Raw genomic sequence first — 16055 nt, 5'->3', positions numbered from 1 at the left:
GGGTATAATGCAGGGTTGGGCAGAAGGTAGATCTCCAGATGTTTTGGGCTTCGATTCTCATAAGCCCCTCCCAGCATGGCCAATAGTCAGGAATGCTGGGAGTTGAAGTTCGGTATATCTGGAGGCCTACCTTCTGCCCACCCCTGGTCTAATGAGTAGCATGCTAGGCTAGGAGCAGGGAGACCAGAGATCAAATCCCTGCTGAGCCACTGGGTGACCTTGCGCCAGGCACCACTGCAGCTGAGCCTACCTTACAGGTCTGTTGCAAGGATGAAATGCAGAGAAAAAAACCCATGTACATAGTTTTGAGCTCCTTGGAGGATGGGGGATACGCAAATGTGGTGTTTAAAGAAGAAAAAAGTACTCAGACACACAGAAAGTTGTGCAAGCAGTAAGGAAGGAAGATAAATCCCCCTGAGAAATGTATCTAGGCATGGTTTGCGTTCGAATGCAACCCCAAGAATGAATGGACGAAGCAGCACAGAAGTGCATTGGTTAGTGGAACAGCCGTTGATCTACCAAGGATGACGATCAACACAAGCACAATGAGCGGAAGGACAGCATCAGGGACAAAATCGGAAGGCACTGCGAAAGCAGCTTGCTAGAGGAAGACAAGGTCCTGCGCGGACAGCCACGGGGCAAGAACAGGCTCTGCAGAAGCATCTAACCTGAAGGTTTTCAAAATGCATCAGGGACTTGCAGTGGGCGAGCCGGCCAGCGGAGGCGCTATGGTAGAATTTGTGACACAACCTGCAGAGGAATCCTGCCACGGGGACCAGAAAATCCGGGCCTGTGAAACGAGGGAGGGGAAGGGAAGTCACAGATCACATTGAATGGAACTGAAAGAATAAAGAAATAATAAAATTCTAGAAATCATAAAAGCGAAACATAAATATTACATAAAATATATAGTATGCCGAAAAGGGAGGTAGCTCTTTTTTAAAGGATAAAGGTTTTTTTCTTTAAGTGCTTGTTGTCCAGATCTGTTTTACTACAATCTAGTTGCACGGCTGACATAAGGCAGCAAGCTGGCAACTGGAACAAAGCGAACAGAAATAAAATGAGGAGGGGGAGGAGGAACCACGCAAAACTGCAAAGAACGCACGATCTAGTGAAATGGAGACAAAACTAAGCAGGAAACAGGTGGGAGAAAGACAGACAGGCACACACATACAGAATATACATGGAATGAATCATTATTGCATCTGCCTCAGGAAAGAGGGGGATAGGATAGCATGAACAATGGACTAGGAGGGGGAGAGAGAGAAAAAAGAGAGATGTCCAAAGGTGTTCACAGATGCTACAATTAAGTCTGCCACTTTGGTTATCTGCTTTCTTAAAAAATTGAGGTTTTTAGGGAAAGTGAGGCACAGGCCTGACTCGCGTGTCACGCTGAATTCCTGGGTTGTTAATTAAAAGCCAAAACGGCACGAGCACGCGGGGGGCAGTGCGCTCACTGCTTTCCTCGTTCCTGGGTTAAACAATCCAGGAATTGCAGCGTGACATGTGAACTGGGTCATAAGACAGAAAGGGGGGTAGGATACCGCCAAAAGGTGTCTCACTGGAGCTGTTCTTATATAATGATAGGTGCTGGGGCTCACACTGGCCTTCTAAGCCCATGCTGCTCTGCCCATGCTGCTCTCAGGCTAAATATGTAGAGGCAATATGTGGTTAGGGGTGAGGAAAACACGCTCTCTACATGCTTAGAGGGGCGACTGTTACTTTGTGCATTTCAGAGCTCAACCCTAATAGTGAAAATCAGCACAAAGCCCCTGTGGTTTGTATCTCGTGTTCAGAGGTTTATGCTGCCCCTAAATATGGAGATTGTGTTTTACGGGTTTTTTAAACATCATAACAGCCATTCGTAGAAATATCCTCCACAAATTTCCCTGCGAAGAGACACCAAGCAAACCCTCAGCAGATTAGACAGCTTATCTCTGAACTTTTACTACATAGAAGAACTTTCCCCAGCCTGGTGCCCTCCAGATGTTTTGGAGTTCAACTCCCATCAGCCCTAGCCAGCATGGCCAATGGGCAGGAATGCTGGGAGCTGCAGTCCAACAACGTCTGTAGAAGCTGATTGGACAATAAGGGCGCAATCCTACGCATGTTTAGACAGAAAAAAGTCCTACAACTCCCAGCATGCCCCAGCCAGTTGTAGGACTTCTTTCTGTCTAAACATGCATAGGATTGTGCCCTAAGCTTCTCTTTTTTCAAGCACTGCCAACCTACCTCAATTCGAATCAGCTGGCGGAGGATGGTGCTGGTGTCCTCCGGCCAGAGTGAGAGGAGGCAACACACGCACACCGAAACATGAACTGTTTGCTTACCATAGATGGTATCCGGACAGTATTCCTCATTCCCTCCAGAGTCTTCTGTTGACACTTCCTTCAGTCCAACCTGCCCAAGAACCAGGAGGGGGAAAAAGTTAACTTCCAAATGTCACTCTCATGCCCCAGGCGGAGGTTAGGAAAGTGTTCAATTGCACTTTGATCTCCTACATAAAAACAAAAAAGGAGCCCTGCTGGATCAGACCAAAGGCGCATTTGCCATCCGGGAGACGGATCAGGCGCATACCTACAAAAGGATATTGTAGAGTTGGAAAAAAGGCAGAAAAGGGCAACTGAAATGATCAAGGGGCTGGAGCATCTCCCCTATGAGGGAAGGTTACAACAGCTGGGACTGTTTAGCTTAGAGGAAAGGCAAGTGAGGGGAGACATGACAGAGGTGTTCAGAGTTATGCCAGGTGTGGCGACAGTGGAGAGGGAGACATTTTTCTCCCTCTCTCATAATACGAGAACCCAAAGGGGTCCTCCTATGAAGTTGATTGGTGGGAGATTCAGGACAGGTAAAAGGAAGGACTTCTTCACACAGCGCAGGGTCAAACTACAGAATTCGCTACTGCAAGATGTAGTGATGGACACCAACTCTAAAATGAGATTGGACAAATTCCTGGAGAAGGCTATCAAAGGCTACTAGTCCTGATGGTTCTGTGCCACCTCCAGTGCCAGAGGCAGTATGCCTGTGTACACCAGTTGCTGGGGAACATGGACGGGAGAGTGCTGTTGCACTCATGTCCTGCTTGTGGGTTTCCCGTGAGCAGCTGGTTGGCCACTGTGTGAACGGGATGGACTACATGGACCCTTGGCCTGATCCAGCAGGGCTCTCATGTTTTTATGTTCTTACCTACATGTTTTTATGTTCTTACCTACTTCACTTCAGCAATTCTGCGGCATCCGATGCTCCTAGACCAGCCTTCCCCAGCCTGGTGCCCTTGATATGTGTTGGACTACAACTTCCCATTGTTCCCAGCTGCCATGGCCAATAACGGGAACTGCAGTCCAACACATCTGAAGGGCGCCAGGTTGGGGAAGGCTGGTCTAGACCATTCACCGGGCCCCAGCTTGTCTCGAATGGCTGTGGGGAGCTGCCAGGGGCAGAGTTGCCGAGCCGGGAGGAGGCGCAACAGAGACGTCAAATAAATGTATCAGTGAAAATGAAACCCTTTGGAAGGGAGGAGCAGCCTGGCGTGTGGTGGGGCAGACTGCTGGGGCTGGCCCCGCTGGCCATGGGGAGCTGGGTGTTGAAGTCCAAAACCTCTGGAGGGCACCAGGTTGGGAAGACTGCTCCAGCACAGGGTGGGCAGATGGCTCATCCCCAGATGTTTTGGACTTCAACTCCCAGCATTCCAGCAGCCATGCTGGCAGGGGCTTCTGGGAGCTGAAGTTCCAACCATCTGGAAATCTACCTTCTGCAAGTCCGGCAGTTTCCAAAATCCTGCTCCATGCACAGTGTGGGACTGCACAGAGGCCACAGAAAAGAAACACATTTTCCTCCTGTTCCAAACTGCCGTGTGAAGTTGCTGGGGAGAGGAGGTTGTGCCTCTGTTCAGCAGGTCCTAGTGTAGAAATGACCTTGCTGAGTCAGGACCTGGGCCAGCACTTAACCAGGCGCTCCAGGGAAACTTGGAAGCAAGGCAAAGCTGCCCACGCCCCCACCACAGGATAAATGGCACCACTGGTCACTGGCAGAGCACCACCTTTGCACGCAGAAGGTCCCTGGTTCGATCCCCGCCAGCATCTCCAGGTAGGGCTGGAAAAACTCCTGCCTGAAACCCCAGAGAGCCGCTGTGGCCAGTCGGTGTCGACAATACAGGGCTAGATGGGCCCAGGGTCTGACTCAGGATAAGGAGCTCCTGCTGTTCCTGTTTAATTCAGCCCTTTATTAGAATCCTAAGGACTAGAATCTTACTTTATTTTTAGGACCAATGCTCATGGTTTGCATGCAGGAGGTCCCTGGTTTGACCCCCGACAGCATCTCCGGGTAAGGCTGGAAAAATTCCTGCCTGAAACCCTGCAGAGCCATTGCTGCCAGTCTGTGTTGACAATGCTGGGCTAGACTGAGCAGGGGACTGACTCCATATATGGCAGCTTCCGATGTTCCTTAAATCAGAAATATATTCTCCCATATATCGCTGCCGTGCCTTCCCTCCCCTACTTTGCGAACGCAGAGGAACCCAGATACCCCAAACACAAACATACACCCCATGAGATGGCTGGCTCCAGAGGCATCTGTTTTGTTTCTCTGGTCCACTGAACGGGCCCCTCTGAAACAAAACATTCAACACAGTATCCTGCAGAACTGCGTAGTGCAGCCAGCTTTTTGCTTATTCTCCCAACCACAGCACTCTCTTCTGGAACACAAACCCGCTTTGGCAGAGGCTCTTCCTTGTCCAGCTGCCCCATCTCAGGGTTGGCCTCCTCCTCTCCAACTTCTTCCTCTTCCTCTTCTTCCTCCTCCTCCTCCTCTTCAAAACAGCCAACAGCATCGACCGTTATGAGCTCCTCAGAGTCCTCCGGCCTGCCCTGCTCCTTCTCACCCAGCCTCACCTGGCCAGGCATGAGAGGAAGGAGATGAGAACAGACAGAGAGAGAGAGAGAGAGAGAGAGAGAGAAATGGCAAGTCGGTTTTGATGTTCCAAATCCAGCTCCTACAGCCACCTTTGGTGCTTCCAGAGCAACATCCAAAAGGGAAATGTGCGGGCTCCCGCCAGTCGTGAAAGGCGCACACTCACAGGTCCCACCACATCCCACCAGAAGCGCAAAACGTCCAGGCGCAAAGCCCCTTGCCCTTCTGTTTTCCTCGCCTGGTTGCAACCTGGCCTAGCCAAAGGATGCTTGCTAGCTAGACTACTTCCTATGTAGGCTTCTGACTACATGATCCACAAGCCCTTGAAGTCTTGTGCGTCTCAAGGCTGTAATTTGGGAAATCACAGATGCTGCATCATCCTGAGGGCGGCCATGGCTCAGTGCGAGAGCCCATTCATTGCATGTAGAAGGCCCCAGGCTCAATCCCACTTTTAAAAAAGGATATGGGAGAGCAGAGGAAGAGAGAAATGCTGTGGATAGCCGCTGCTGGTCACAATAAACAATACTGGGTAGATCCAATATAAGCCCCGGAGGCTGGTGGCGTCAATGTCAGCGGGGTGGTAAATCTGCTCCAGGTTTCAATCCGAACCAATCCAAACTCTGGTTCGGACCTTGGATAGCTCCTTTAGAGTCCTGGCTGAAACCCAGAGTGGATTCACCGCTCCACTGACATCGGAGCCCCCAGCCTCCACTGAATATAAGGCAGCTCCATATAAGGAGCAGGAATATAAGGAGAAGGAACTACACGGCTCAGGAGTACAGCCCACGCCCTGCGTGCAGAAAGGCCCGAGGTTCAGTCCCTGGCATCTCCAGTTAAGAAAGGATCAAGTAACAGGGGATGGGAGAAACCTCTCTCTGTTCGAGACCCTAGAGAGCTGCTGCCCATTAGAATAGTCACTATTGCACTAATGAGCCATGTCTCACCTGGCGTAAGGCAGCTTCGTATGTTCCCAAAGCACAGCACTCGGGGAGGGGCCGTAGCTCGGTGGCAGAGCCCCCGCTTTGCATGCAGAAGGTCCCAGATTTGATTCCCCAGCAGCACCTCCAGCTATGGCTAGGAAGGAATCCTGCCTGAAGCCCTGGAAAGCCGCTGCTGCCAGTCAGCGTCGACAATACTGGGCTGGATGGACCCAGGGTCTGACTCCGGATAAGGCAGCTTCCGAGGTAGCGCTGAGGATCGCAGAGAAAAGCCCAAAGGTGCCAACCGCGGACCCCTGAATCCCTGCAAAGTTCTACCTGGTGCATCAGTGCTGCCTTCCCCGGGAGGCACGCCCGCCATTACCTCTTTGGCCTTCTCCTTGTGCTCCAAGGACTTCATGTGCTCCACAAACTTGCGCGGGCTCCTGAAGTGCCGGCTGCATACTGTGCAAAAGGGACGGAGAGCTTGCTTGGAGAGCTGCAATGAGAAGAGAACGAAAGCGGCGGGGGCAGTGGCGGGAGAAGGTAAGAGATAATATGGCATTTGGTCAAGGCAAGCACATCCAAGTATGTTCGGTGTGACGTCGCTTTAGGGAAAGGCTCCCTCTGAAAACTCTGCTATGCCGCATCAGACAAGAGAGATGAGCGGTGAAGCTTCAAACCTCAACTCATCCATGAGCTCTCTGGGAGGCTTTAGGCAAACCTCTGTGCTCGCACGTTCTCTCTCTCTCTCCCTCCCTCTCTCTCCCTCCCCCCCGCCCCTTTAGCCTCCCATCTGAAATATGGGTAAAAAAAAAATACTGGCCTGCCTTACAGGACTGTTGTGAGGATGCCATGCACATGAAGCAATTTGAACTCTTAGGAGAAAGCACACCCACCCACAGACCTTCTACGTGGTCTTTTCAGCACCAGGTGAACGCCTTTTTATTTGGCCAGGCTTTTACAGCGTGAGCTTCTGAATCCGCTCGGTTTTAGATCTGTTGGATACTCTTTTGTGATGCTGTGTATTTCTCTGTGCTGCCTTGCTCTCTGCTACTGAAACGTGCATGCTGAATGTTTAGGCTGGAATCCATTTACGGTTTTGATTCTGCAATTATTGTTGTATTTTAAAATGCTTTATTATTCGTAAGCTGACCAGAGAACACTTTTATTGGGCGGCATATAAATGCTGTTAAGTTAAAATGCTGTTAATTTGTTAGTTTTTAAATCCAAGAACGAGAACCTACTGTATCCTCTGCTCGTTACCCCAACAGATAAACGAGGAAGCAGCTGATGCAGCATGCCCCAACCTGACGCCCTCCAGATGTGATGGACTACAACCCCCATCAGCCCCAGCCTGGCTGGGGCTGATGGGGGTTGTAGTCCATCACATCTGGAGGGCGTCAGGTTGGGGCATGCTGCACTAGTGTGTCCTTTTGCATCCGACCCCTCCCTGAAAACCTGGAGTGAAGAGGAATGTGTGAAGAGAAAGAACGTAAGAACTGTATGTTCCCGAGTAAGAGAAAGAAGGTAAGAACCTTATGTTCCTGAGTCCGGCGATGCTTGATCAGATCACCTGTAAAATTTATCTGGCAGGTGTTACACCATCGCTGTTGGCTCTCCCTGAAGGTACAAGAGGATCCTATTAAAACAACAACAACACTAACGCTGCAGGGAGATCTCTACTGCCCGCTGTCTCTCTAGCAGGAGTTCTCAAGCTTTCCACCCTCAGGACCCCCTTGAGGGAGCTGAAAAGCACTGAGGCCCACCAGCCACAAAACGGTAATGCAGGGACGGAGCCAGTCACAAGATGGCGGCAAATGGAGGGGACGGCTGGCATTATCAACTGGCAATTACTGATATCATGTTATATTGATACCTTATCCCTCTTTGGAGATTGCTAAACTCTTTGCCACTGTGTTTTCCTCGTGGCAGAGAGTCCCATTGTTTAGCTTTCCTCAAGTTACGTATAGACTTTGCCTCTGGAGGAATCACAGCTCAGCCTACCCGTTTCATTTCATTTATTACATTTCTATACCGCTCAACAGCTGAAGCTTTCTGGCAAAATGTGCTGATCGAGAGGCTCTAAGTGGAGGACTTTTCATTTGATACTGTTCCTCCAGCCCCTACATGCCTTTCAGGTATTCTTAGTCATCTCCCGGCCTTCTTTCCCTCCTCTTCTCCTCTCACACTTCATTTATTTAGGTATTTATACCCCATGTTTCAAAGTAAAAAGCCTTCGCAAAGCGGCTTTCAATACAGCGATGTCGGTATAAACAGAATTTAATTCAATAAAAAAGCCGTTAATAATTAAAAACCACAATTCCCTGAGTCTCTTCTAGTTCCATGACTAATATTCCAGTATATAACCTCTCTCCCAACACTGCTGGTTTCTTTCATCCCTCCCTCCTCCCTGGAGGTACTGGATGGATTGTAGCACTGAGGCCCACCTGAACGTGAGCTGAGACCCCCTGGCAGTCTCCAGCCCACAGTTTGAGAAATGCTGCTCCACTCCATATAATGTGGCACCATTTATTTTTATTGTGATGTGCCGGGGGGGGGGGGGGGGACGACACAGACACACCAATAACTTTAGGGATCTAATTTCCAAGTTGCAGAATTTTACAACCTGCACGTACCCATCTAATTCAGCCAGGGAGCTCTGTTCCTTCACCATGGGCAGCAATGAGACTAAGCAGATGTTACTCATGTGTTGGATCTCCTGAAGCCGCTGCTGGTGCTGAACACCTGCCATGTGCGCCTGGAAATTCTAGCACAGAGGAAGAGAGAGAGAGAGAGAGAATCAGTTAGCTGCATTCATAGAAGCATAGCTTCCAAATCCCGGGAAACTAGTTCCCCTCTCCTCAGCACTGGTTAGGCCTCATCTGGAGTACTGTGTCCAGTTCTGGTCACCGCACTTTAAGAAGGATGCAGACAAGCTGGAGAGGGTTCACAGGAGGGCAACAAGGATGATCAGGGGACTGGAAACAAAGCCCTATGAAGAGAGACTGAAAGAACTGGGCATGTTTAGCCTTGAAAAGAGAAGACTGAGATAGGATAGCGCTCTTCAAGGACTTGAAAGGTTGTCACAGAGAGGAAGGCCAGGATCTCTTCTCGATTGTCCCAGAATGCAGGATACGGAATCATGGGCTCAAGTTGCAGGAAGCCAGGTTCCAGCTGAACATCAGGAAAAACCTCCTGACTGTTAGAGCAATACGACAATGGAACCCATGACCTGGGGAGGTGGTGGGCTCTCCCACACTGGAGGCCTTCAAGACGAGGCTGGACAGCCACCTGTCAGGGATGCTCTAACCTAGATTCCTGCACTGAGCAGGGGGTTGGACTCGATGGCCTCGTAGGCCCCTTCCAACCCTACTATTCTATGATTCTGACTTAAATCTGGCAAACCTCTTCATTTCAGGTTGGCTACCCCAACAGTGATGTAAGAGTCCATCTACGTGTCCCGAAATACTGGCCAGGAACCAAGGAGATAACTGTTTAAGAAGCAACATTCCCCCACTCCAAACGTGCAGAATTAGTTGTGGGGTGTTTTGAATCCTAGCCGTAACACAGTACAGCCATGCTGGGACTCTGCCATTTCAGACTGCAGACCAGGGGTTGCATGTGTGAATGCTTCCCTGAGCTAAAACCAAAAACAGCCCTGTATGTAGAAAGCTAGCATGTCAGGGGAAAGGAATGCAACCTAGCTATCAAACATGCTTTCTCAAACCTGCAGTCTGAAGTGGCACTGTCCTAGAAGGGAAGTGCTATGCGCCATTTCTAGAATTTAGGTCTAACTCAAGGCTGTTCAGCGACAGCCAATTCGCATTGCTTACTGTATCATCTCCCAGTGAACATAACTGAAAGGGAAACTCATATTGTCAAACATGCAGTGGGCTTGCACAGGAGCTATAGCCTATAGCCTATCACATTTCCTTGGACATTTAAAAAATACTCATCTCCCTTTTAAATATCGTTGTGCTATATCCCCTCTTTTCTTCCATGGAACTGAACACAGCTTGCACTGGAGTTCCAGGAGATCCCCTATCCAGGCGCTGATCAGCTTCAGCAAAGTGGCTGCATGCATGTGCCTTCCAACCATGTAACACTAACTGTGTTACAAAATGTGAGTTGACCCCAAGGCGATGGAGACACCCAGATTTGAACCTAGTTTTTCCAAAGTCCCCAACAGCACCCAAGGAGCTCACGAGCTTGACTCCCAGTGCAGTGACACCTTCAAGACTTACAGGATTGTTGCAAGGATTACAAACCACTGGACAATGTATGTGAAGTACTTTGAATTCTTGAAAGCACCATCAGCAGCAGCAGCAGCAACAGCATCGATAACAGCAACAACAAAAACTTTACTTATGGCTTACTACTTCCTTACTTACAACTTGCTTATTAACTATTTGCTTACTAACTACTGGGACCTTCAACAAAAGCTGGCAGAATGGAGTGCTCCTATTCAGGGTTCCAGCCAGCTGGTCAGCCAGCCCTGTCCCTTGCCACAACACTCTATTCCATTTCCTCTCATCCTACAATTTTCCATTCTTCTCCAACCTCCTCCTACAACATTCTGTTAGCATTCTGTGGTCGCTTGGGGCTACTGTGGGGTGCTTGGTGCCCCCCTTAGCTTTTCTGCGCCCCCTGAAAATGCATTTTGTATATGAGTAGTGCCATTTCGGCTACCTAAGCAACGTCACTCACACCGGAGTATTGGAACTAGAGTGAAAGATAACTGTTCTGACAATGGTTCGCTCCCAAGTGACAGTTGGCTCTTTGCCAAGTGGTGGTCCTTGGCAAAGAGGTGAACAGTGAACAGGTGAACAGTGATGTGGGCAAGGAGGGGGCGGGTGGCAGCGTTGCAAAATCCCAACTTTGCACAAATGTTCCCCCACCGAGCTCTTATTACCTGCTGGTTGCAGCAGTCGATCTTGCAGATGTAACAGTAGAACTTCAGGGAAGACTCAGGGCTGGTCTCGGCTGCGCCCATCTCAGAGGTCCAGTGCGTCAGCGTCCGAGCTGTGGTGCTAATCGCTCGGCTCTCACTGCTCTGCTGAATCGTAACTTTCAAGGAGCCGGCAGCGCTGACCACCTGGGAAGATCAGGAGACAAGGGTTTGGTTCAGGCCGCCTGGCATCGGGAGCTTCAGTCAAGCATCAAGGATGCGCTCGCACACAACCCAGCACCAGAGAGAAGGAAAAGACACGAGACTGAGGCCGCGCCTCCAGACAGCAGCGGCGCTTGCTCTTCGGCAGGTGCTGTAGAGCAGGGGTCCCCAACCCCCGGGCCGCAGACCGGTACTGGTCCGTGGCCTGTTAGCGACCGGGCCGCAGTAGGGGTGTGCGAAACCTCCTTATCTTGGGTCCATGGGGGGGGGGGGGGAGGCGATCCATCCATCCTCCCCGGCATCCTTGTCATCCCTGGCCGGCTTAGCTCCGTGGCGAGTCTGCGGAGCTGCCGGCCAGCTCCGGCCGCTGGCGGACTTCCAGCCATTTGCATCCCTGTTCTTCAAGCAACAGGCTACGTAAATCTTTACATAAATCTGGAAGTCCGCCAGCGAAACCATCCCCCTGCCAGTCCGTGGAAAAATTGTCTTCCACAAGACCAGTCCCTGGTGCCAAAAAGGTTGGGGACTGCTGTAGAGCACAACCAGGAAGGTGAGAGAATTTGCCTGCCAAGGGCAGACGTGATGGGACAAGTGAAGGATTCATAATCAGCCAAATGAACTGAAGCAAGGATCAAGCTTCCCTCCCCACTGAACAGTCCAATCCAGGGAAGGGAGGGCAGGAAATGAAGGGGAAACATCTCAGTCCCCTGTTCCTACAGGATTTAAAGTGGGAGGGGTGGGGACACAGTCAAGTGAGAGGGGCTCAGCTGGAGCACATACGGACAGACAGGAAACATTTACAGAAGAAACACACCCAGGGACAAAACGTCCCACTCCGTGGGGAGGCAGGAGGCCCTGCGGTGGGAGGATGTGGTGGGGCACTTGGGGGGAGGGGGGAACAGGGTTAGGACACCAGGTGCGTGTGGGGGGAAACAGCAGCTTTTGGTGTTTTTGTATTTGCTTCTTTGAATCGCAGACTGTCGTTCTACATCCTGCTATCCCAGTATACATTTGGACTTTACCCGAGGGTTTTGAACAAAGGAGCAGAAGAACGTGCTGCAAATGCTTCTTACATTTAAGAACGTAAGAAGAGCCCTGCTGGATCAGACCAAGGGTCCAGCATTCTGTTCACACAGCGGCCAACCAGCTGCCCGCAGGAGGAGAGGAGGCATGCAACAGCACCCTCCCACCCACGTTCCCCAGCAACTGGGGTACAGAGGCTCACTGCCTCCGATACTGGAGGCAGCAGAGAGCCATCAGGACAAGTACCATTGACAGCCTTCTCCTCTGTAACCTTCCTTTCCCTTTGAGTTCTGAAGAAGCTGCTCACTCACCTCTGAAGTATTCAGCTCCTCAGCGAAGTCCTTCTCCTTGGGAACACCTGCAGCCAAGTTCTCTCTCTCACTGTCTGCTGCTACGAAAGAGAGACACACAAGGCGTCTTGGGGTTGGAAAAAATATACCCAACTGGACCACAGACTGACCTCTCTTCTGTCTCACAGAAGCAGGGGAGACAGAAGCATGGCCTGGAGAAACGGGACTCCAAACACCTGATCCGATTGACTGTACGAGCTAAAATGAACTCTGCGGGGCATCACCCAGCCGGAGCTGAGCTAAGTCTTAACCAAAACCAGAAATGTGTTCCGTTGTTACTCTCTGGTTCTTTTCAAAAAATTGGATGTCACCACCACCTTTAAGAAAAGAGTACACATGCTGTAAACACGGCTGGAAACCCATTGGAGTGTTGTTGGACTCTGATTCCCATCAGCCCTAGCCAGCCCAGCCAAGGGGAGGGATGATGGGAGTAGTAATTCATCAAAGCCTAGAACGCCACAGGTTCCCCAACCCTGTTTTAAGCTGGGGTTGTTGGGAGTTTGTTTGGAAAAGGGAGAGAGAGAGAGAGAACAGAACATGGAATGCTGCCTTACACAGAGCCAGCCCATAAATCCATAGCCCAAAAATGGCTATTTGGGACCTAGGGATCTACTGGACTGAGAGCCCCCCCAAACCTGCCCCAAATATTGAGGTCCTGCTCCAAGGCCTGCCTCCAAACCACGGGGAAGCTTTTCAGGCCCAGCACCCTGATGGTAGAACGTTCTCCCCACATCTGGGGTCAAGTCTTTTATCCTTTTGACATCAGGCAAATGCCTCTTTTTAAAAAAATTACCCAGGCCTTTTACACTTTTATCTGTTCTTAGTGCTGACAAGAAGGACCTCAATAAAATGTTGCAGCATGAAGTGCTCCCTGTTAAGAATTCCAGCCATTCCATTCCCATTCTCACCCAAGTTCCTACCCTCCCCCACAACCATTGTGCTGTTTTTAAGTGTGTGGGTGGCCCCCCACTATGCATGTCCCGCCCACAAAGTGGTGAGTTTTTTTGTACTTCTGCAAACCTTGCAGTTCTCCCAAGCCTGCTGTTCCCGCCCTCTGATGTGCGGGTGGTGTGATTTTGCCTAATACGCAACGGCACTCACAGCCTGGATGTTGGAAATAGAGGGAACGATCACTGCCAATCCCCTTTCGATTCCAAGAGGTGCCGTCTGTCGTTTCCACTGTCCCACTGTTTTACTTTATCACATTTTAATGCCTCACCCTTTCAGTCTCAAATGAGATATGGCTGTGAGAGCTGGACTATAAGGAAGGCTGAGCGCCAAAGAATTGATGCTTTCGAACTGTGGTGCTGGAGAAGACTCTTACGAATCCCCAGGACTGCAAGGAGGTCAAATCAGTCAAACCTAAAGGAAATCAACCCTGACTGCTTGTCGGAAGGACAGATACTGAAGCTGAAGCTCAAATATTTTGGCCACCTAATGCGAAGAGAAAACTCTCTGGAAAAGACCCTGATGCTGGGAAAGACTGAAGGCAAAAGGAGAAGGGGACGGCAGAGGATGAGATGGCTAGATAGCATCACCGATGCAATGAATATGGACTTGAGCAGGCTCCGGGAGAGAGCGCAGGACAGGAAGGCCTGGCGTGCTATAGTCCATGGGGTCACGAAGAGTCGGACACGACTTAATGACTGAACAACAACAACAGTTACAAATCAATACTATGGGTTCGATCCAGACTTAGTCCTACTCAGAGCAGACTCAATGAAGTCAATGGGGCTTCAGTTAGCTGTAGTGAACTGAAGTCCCATGGATTTCAATGGGTCTGCTCTGAGTAGGACGAAGTCTGGATCCAACCCCCTGAGTGGCAGCTGCTCTTCAACCTCTCAGGCAGACATCCTGCTCTCAGGAATACCAAGGAATAACCCTGGAAACTTCTGCCTGCAAAGCTGGTGTTCTGCCACCAAGCTAAGATCTATCTTCAGTCATGGCTGCAAGTTTATTTCAGGGGCAGGCAACCCAGAGCCCTCCAGATATTTGGGACTCTATTTTCCATAATCCCTGACCACTGGCCATGCTGGAACAGATGACACTGCCTTATACTGAGTCAGACGCTTGGCCCATCTAGCCCAGTATTGTCAACACTGACTGGCAGCAGCGGCTCTCCGGGGTTTCAGACAGGAGTTTTCCCAGCCCTACCTGGAGATGCTGCCAGGGATCGAACCAGGGACCGTCAACATGGAAAAAAGGTGCTCTACCACTGAGCCACTACAGCCTTTCTCCTGCTGACTAGGGCTGATGGGAGTTGTAGTCTCAACTCCCATCAACTCCCAATTGTAGTTTCAAATATGGTTTATTCCATAACTCTTACAAGACACTGAACAGGTCCATAATTTCGGCATGCAAATCAGCAGCCTGAGTGCCTAAGCTTTCACTTAATGGGAAGGGCAGGGGGAGTCGCTTTCCAGCCCCCAAGCCTGAGAAAATAGGCGACAGGGAGTGTGGGTGATGCCTGGCGACATCTCAGAAAGCAGAGGAGGGGCTGAGCAGGAGCTCCGGTTGCCAGGGGACATGGAAAATCAAAGGACGTCGTATAATTATATACACGGACGTGCGCTTCACATTTATAGGTCGCCACGTCATCTCATATCGGCGCCATGAGGCTCTTACCTTCCAGGGGGCGTTCGGTGTGGGTCTCCTCCGCTTGCGAGAGGCATGCTGTTTCTTCAGGGACTGAGTCTTCAACTTCGCTAGCGGGATTTGGGGGGGGGGAGACACAATATTACAAAATGTACCAGCCCAGGAAAGCCACCTGAAGCCAGAGAAGGTCGGAGTGCATGTGTCCCGGGAGCACAAAATCCCCTCAAATCTCAGCGGCAACACCCTAGGGTGGAATGCCCTCGCCAGGGAGCCTCAACTAGTGCCATGTGTGATCCCTTTCCAGCACCATACAATGGCCTATTGTTGTTGTTATGATTAACCCAGGCCTTCCAGCATGTCACCGAAGCTGGTTTTAATTCCCAATTTCTATTGGTTCTCCTGGTTTCATCACTCTGCTGTAGTCTGATGGTGGTATTTGATGGTGTGTTTTTGTTATAAGATTTTTAAAAATCTAATGTTTATTAGACTTAAAAAAAAAAATCAATACAATACAAACAGAAAACCCTTCCCCCATCTTGCCCCACCCAGCCCGGTTCCCTCCCCTCTAGGTTTCCCCCTCCCTTCTTCATATTGTGTTGTATTTAAAGAGTAAAGGTTTCATGTATATAGGTAAACCATTCAACAAAAATTGGGGAGATAGTTGGCTGTGCTGGCTGGGAATGATGGGAATTGCAGTCCAGCACATCTGGAGGGCACCAGGTTGGGGAAGAGTGATCTAATGAAACCGATTTGGCAGTTGGCTCAGGATGGATAAAGGAAGGAGCCACGAAGAGCTTTGGCTATTGGGCAGTATAGAAATGAAACAAATAAAATAAATTCACATGGCGCACACTGGAACTCACTGCCACAAGATGCAGCCCAGGCCACTCACTCAGGCAGCTTTTTAAAAGGCCTGATCCTGGAGAGCAGGTCTGTCAAGAGCCGTTCACCCTCATGGTTCAATGAAAGCTCACAGTTAGAGGCAGCATACTTCCAGTTGCCAGGCGCTGGGCACCAGCAGCTAGGAAGGGCTGTCACATCCAGGCCATGGCTGAGAAGTTTCCAGGGGCCTCTGGTGGCTACTGTGGGAGTGAGCCCTGCAGGACTCCATACGTCTTTGGTCTAATCCAGCAGGTCAGTTCTCACGTT

General features: G+C 50.3%; 1 protein-coding gene across 5 annotated transcripts in view; it reads right to left on the bottom strand.

Moving 5' to 3' along the window:
- CIZ1 (CDKN1A interacting zinc finger protein 1) overlaps positions 1-16055 on the bottom strand; it is a 37931-nt gene that overhangs the window by 5614 nt on the left and 16262 nt on the right. For 4 of the 5 annotated variants that reach the window (XM_084821427.1, XM_084821426.1, XM_084821429.1 and 1 more), the window contains 9 exons: positions 14937-15016; positions 12273-12352; positions 10741-10923; positions 8465-8595; positions 7364-7448; positions 6211-6324; positions 4707-4889; positions 2331-2400; positions 669-790 (listed from right to left, as the gene is read on the bottom strand). In XM_084821427.1, the coding sequence (XP_084677553.1) occupies positions 669-790; positions 2331-2400; positions 4707-4889; positions 6211-6324; positions 7364-7448; positions 8465-8595; positions 10741-10923; positions 12273-12352; positions 14937-15016 (1048 nt within the window). The remainder of the gene's footprint in view (positions 1-668; positions 791-2330; positions 2401-4706; positions 4890-6210; positions 6325-7363; positions 7449-8464; positions 8596-10740; positions 10924-12272; positions 12353-14936; positions 15017-16055) is intronic. The other variant, XM_084821428.1, reaches the window with a different exon arrangement.

The sequence above is a fragment of the Heloderma suspectum genome, chromosome 14, assembly GCF_057233095.1.
Source record: "Heloderma suspectum isolate Gila_16-S chromosome 14, 16-S_ref, whole genome shotgun sequence".
Classification (NCBI taxonomy): Eukaryota; Metazoa; Chordata; class Lepidosauria; order Squamata; family Helodermatidae; genus Heloderma; species Heloderma suspectum.
The sequence above is the reverse complement of the archived record's forward strand: the minus strand, read 5'-3'. Positions and strand labels throughout refer to the sequence as shown.